This window comes from Condylura cristata, unplaced genomic scaffold, assembly GCF_000260355.1.
Source record: "Condylura cristata isolate star-nosed mole 26May11 unplaced genomic scaffold, ConCri1.0 scaffold00024, whole genome shotgun sequence".
In the NCBI taxonomy this organism is placed as follows: domain Eukaryota; kingdom Metazoa; phylum Chordata; class Mammalia; order Eulipotyphla; family Talpidae; genus Condylura; species Condylura cristata.
In genome coordinates, this window is record NW_004567125.1 from 5,998,749 (window position 1) to 6,003,790 (window position 5,042).

The 5,042-nt window shown below is 37.3% G+C and overlaps 1 protein-coding gene across 3 annotated transcripts in view; it reads right to left on the minus strand.

Moving 5' to 3' along the window:
• LOC101630908 (S-adenosyl-L-methionine-dependent tRNA 4-demethylwyosine synthase) overlaps positions 1–5,042 on the minus strand; it is a 115,025-nt gene that overhangs the window by 88,466 nt on the left and 21,517 nt on the right. For all 3 annotated transcript variants that reach the window (XM_012729270.1, XM_012729269.1, XM_012729271.1), the window contains exon 8: positions 2,961–3,078. In XM_012729270.1, the coding sequence (XP_012584724.1) occupies positions 2,961–3,078 (118 nt within the window). The remainder of the gene's footprint in view (positions 1–2,960; positions 3,079–5,042) is intronic.

Consider the following 5,042-nt stretch of genomic DNA (forward strand, 5'->3'; position numbering starts at 1 on the left):
CCCCTGAGCCTCTGGCCTGTACCCCAGTTCTGTATGCACAAATAAATAAATCTTTAAAATATATGTGTGTATATATATATATAGAGAGAGAGAGAGAGGTACTTAGGTAGGTATGAAAAAACTGCACAGTAACAGGATGGAGAGGTCTGTAGCAGCAGTTTCCTAAACATCATGCAATGAATGAAGGTGATACCAGAGATGGGAAAACAAAGTGAACCCTACCATTTGTCCAGCTCCCTGCCTTATAAGTTTCCAGGATGTGCAGCAAGGAAGAGGCAAAGTCAGTATCTCCCTGAGTCGTAAACAAGGAAGCAAGAGGCAGGGGAGATTATGTGTCTATAGTTTGCAGATTCATTACGTGAAAGAGAGCAACTACACAGAAACTGAACTCAAGAATCTGCAGTCATCCCATCATGCAGTTGCCTAAGAGCTGCTTAGTGTGTATCTTAGATGGGAAAGAACCATCTGAACAGATGAGAGGCATGTCTGGCACTCATAGCAGGCTGAAAATTAGACCTGTTCCTACCAAAACCTCAAGATTCACAGGGCTCTGGGCAGAGTCCACAGCAATGTCTCGCCTCTACAGTCGGGAATAATTACCCATATACTGAGCCAATTCTGGCCTCACCTAACAATTCATAAAATCAAGATTCAGGGATTCTGTTTCATCCAAGAACAAAGTTTCTCAAGAATGTTTATAAGAATACAAAAACTTTTAGTACCCATTAAGGTAAAATTAGCTCTGGCATATAATCAAAGACTACTAACCTTGCAAATAGATAAGAAAACACAACCAGAAATAAAGAAAATAATCCAGCAACTAAAATTGACCTAACAATAATATAAATGTTAGCAAAAGGGACATTAACACAGTTGAATTACATTCCACTGGCTCAAAAGGTTAATATGTGAAAGATATAAAAATACCCAAACTGAACTTCTAGAGAAAAAGATGTCAAAGGTCAAAGCTGGAACAAACACTGGGTAAAACTGATGGAGCATTAAGCAGTGGAGAGTAAAGATTACTAATTAAACTTGAACACAACAAGAGAAATTACCCAAAAGTGAAGACAGGAAAGAATTTTTAGAAAGTATCAGTCAGTTGTAGGTCAATGTTAAATGGCATATTGCAAGTAGACTTGGAATGCCAAAGAAAGGAAGAAAGGGGTGAGAAAGATATTTGAAGGAATCATGGCCAAAATTGTCCAAAGATGATAAAAACACAAATGTACAGAATTAAGAAGCTCAGTAAATCCCAAGGAAAAGAAACGTAATGAAAACCACATCAAGACACATAGTTAAAGTACTCAAAATCAGCAATAAAGTAAAAAATCTTAAAACACGGCTGGGCGGGCCCTCCCTGGTGGCACAGGGGTTAAAGACATAGCACTGCTGACGGGCTGCTCACCTCCGTCTTGCCCACTCTTCCCTCTGCAGTGTACTTCAGTAGATGGCCTGTTCTGCTACCTACTCTGTTTCTGGTGAATCCTCTCAACCTCCCCCAACCCCACCTCTGGCCTACATCCTAAACAAATAAATCTTTAAAAAAAAAAAAAGTAATTGGGGATGAAAAACATTACATTCAAAGGAACAAAGATGATTACAGAGAGGTCTCATCAGAAACAATGTGACAGTGGAGCAAAACCTTTAAAGCACTGAAAGGAAAAACTGGTCAATCTACATTACTGTATCTATCAAAAAATAGTCTTCAAAAAAGTGAAGGCAAAAGAAAGTTTTTCTCAGTATGTAAATGTTAAAATAATTCATCACCACAAAGCCATACTATAAGAAATATTAAAAGAAATCCTTCCAGCAGAACGAAAAGAGGTAAGAGAGATCTACAAAAGGAATAAAAAGCACCAGAAGTGGTAACAAAATGAGCCAATATATGACTGCTCTTAATTATTTAAATATTTTATGGACAACATGAAGCAGTATTAGACCATTCAAAGATACACTGTAATACAAGACAGGTATAGCACAGAACCTCAAGCCAGCAATGAAATAACATGACAGAGCTACAGTTAACAAGGCAACAATAGATATAAAAAAGAATCATTTAAAAATCTAAACGGCAAAAAAAAACAGGGAAAAGGAAGTAAAAAAGCAAATTGAGACAAATAGAAAACATACAGCAAGTTTAAAGATTTTAAGCTAGCCTAAAAATAATTTATTCTAAACACCCTAAAAAGCAGACTTTTATATGTATTTTGTGTCTGTGAAAACAAATTTATTTGAAAACAACTTACATATATATATATATATATATATATATATATATATATATATATATATGAAATCTATAGTTTCCTGTCTCTTCTAGCAGGTTAAAATTTCCTTAAAGACAATACTATACCCTATGTTAATTTGCATTGCCAGAACTCTAACTTTAAAAGGTCCCTCAGTAAACACAGGAAAAGGAACGAGGAAAAGACATCAGCCTACTAACTCCCAACTCATTACTCCTTTTCTGCAGTAAATTTATACTGCATTCATTCATTCATGTTATGTTGTTATTCATTCAATCATTCATGTTAGTATGAATATGCACATTACAGCCTCCTTGGTAAGGTATGGCCACAAAAAAATCCCTATCTGCTTCTAATATGACAGTTCTAACTAGCCCAACCTAACATCGTGTGAGTTTTTTTTCTGCATTTCATAAAAATGTCCCCTAAATAGTGATTTGGAGAAGCCAATGACAGTATCTTCTACCTGCATACCTGAGCCATGCTGATGGGAACATCAATAAACCAATCAGATCTGCAGCCAACTTACAAAAGGATCCGTAGGAAAAAAGACAGCCCCAGCTGCCACAGTAACACAGCAGCACAGCTAACTAAAGAGGGGCTTGATTATCCTCCTTCCTCGTGGCAATCTGGTTTAAATGCCCCCGCTTTCAAGTATTAAGTTAAAATGTTCAAGACTATAGTATTGTAACAATTCTTAAGGATTTTCACCTTGTTTAGTGAGGGCCTCTCGGAGAGCGGGAGTTATCATAGCTCTTCTTTCACTGGCTTCTTTCTTCACTGAATTCCTAAACAAACTAGTTTTCTCTTCCTGTTGCTCTGTTTCTCTCTGTATTAAAATAAAAAAATAAAATCCAGAATTGGCACTGTGCAGTGACTTTAACAGTACAGCAAGCACAAACACATAGCATGGGTAAAAGTGTTCACAATGAACCATGGCCCACAACACTCTTGTCTCCAAAAAGATCACATTTCCAGTCAGGCAACGATCTAGAGACACAGCAAGGGGAGGCTTTTTTTCTCCTCCAAAAAAGTAACTAGGGCCCTCCCTGGTGGTGCAGCGGGTTAAAGCACTGCACTAAGAAGAAGCTAAAGCCACTTCCGCATGAGTTAGATCCCCCTTCAATCTGCCTGTTCTGCTCCCCACTCTGTCTCTGGTGAAGCCTCTCACCACCCCTGAGCCTCTGGCCTGTACCCCAGTTCTGTATGTACAAAAGCCTCTGGCCTGTACCCCAGTTCTGTATGTACAAATAAATAAATCTTTAAAAAAAAAAGTAACTACATACTCAAACATAAAATCCAACAACAAAACATAAGTCAACAATCCACTTATCTAGACAATGAAGATTTTTAGCAATCTTAATAGAGACAGCTGCCTATCAAATTATTTCTATGAATTTCAATTTGGAGTAGAAATGTGTTGAAGGTTAAATGAAATAAAATCACCTGGCCCAATAACTTAAACTTAACAGGAGTTCAATAAATTATGGTAACTGCTGATCATTACATCTACAAACCCCAAAAACAAAGCTAAAAAGTGCCCTGAGTTACTCAAGCAGTCATTTGCTCAGAGACCAAGTTATCCCCCAACACTTCCACCAGTTGCGCCAAAGGCTCCTTTCAAAAGATTCCAGAGGGAAAATTTTTCTGCAGAAACCTTAAAGATAATTTCAAACTGGTTGTTCCCTTCTGATTTTGATCAGTAGAAAAGTCAGCAGCCCACCTTCAATCACTGTGTAAATCATGTATCATGCTTGTCTTGTATTCTCCATATTACAAGATGAGCCTCATTTACCCTTTACCGTGACTTCTTCCTCTTTTTATATATCTTACATATATGTGTGTGTGGGTCTGGGTGTGTGAATACTTTCATATATATATAACAGCATTTAACTGTCTCTGAATAAATATATATATATATATTTAAGTTACCTCAATTATTTTTTTTGGGGGGGAAACAGCACAGAACTAATTAATAATGCCAAGATAACACAGTCTCTGTGTCACACTTTAGAGGAAGTGCTCATCCGATTTCACTAAAAGTTGCAGAAATTCCTAAAAGGTTTCAAACCAAATTCCAGATGCTCTCAGTAACTGTCCATTTTAAATGTACAGCCCCCATGAAGCAGTGAGTAGATTCACAATACCTTTTCCACCTAAAAGTGAAAACACTTCACAGATGACATGACTTTTAAGGTCTTTGTCAAACTAAAACAGAGGGAAGATGGTCCAGTCTGAAGCTGGCTAACAGGTCATGGGATTTGCTATATCAATCTGCCTACTTTTGTGAATGCTCAAGTTCTCCATCAAACTGACTACACAAAATTTAAAATTAAAAATTAAGTTTAGAAAATCAGAGAAAGATAAACCAGTTCAATTCAGAATTAACTTCTCTATCTTTTCTGTCACCTTAGGGACTTGCTCTGAAATAGGAAATCAGTGAAAAATCACACTCAAAAGTCAAAAATACCAAATGAGAAATGCAAACCCTCACCAAGTTCTATCTGTACTTAAGTCAACATTCTAAACTATTAAATAAATTCAAAACACTAAGTTAATAAACAATTTTGTTTCTGTTAATAGAGCTTTCGGCTACACATTTCTAGGCGGAATGGAAAAAATTATAAACATCAATCACTTAATTCTTATCTAGTATAAAAACAATCAGCTTAGGGCCCTCCCTGGTGGTGCCGCGGGTGAAAGCACACCACGGCAAAGATGGCCGTGGCCGCTCCACTGAGAGTTAGATCCCTGCCCCGGAGGGGATCCACGTGGCACAGCAGACCTCTCCTG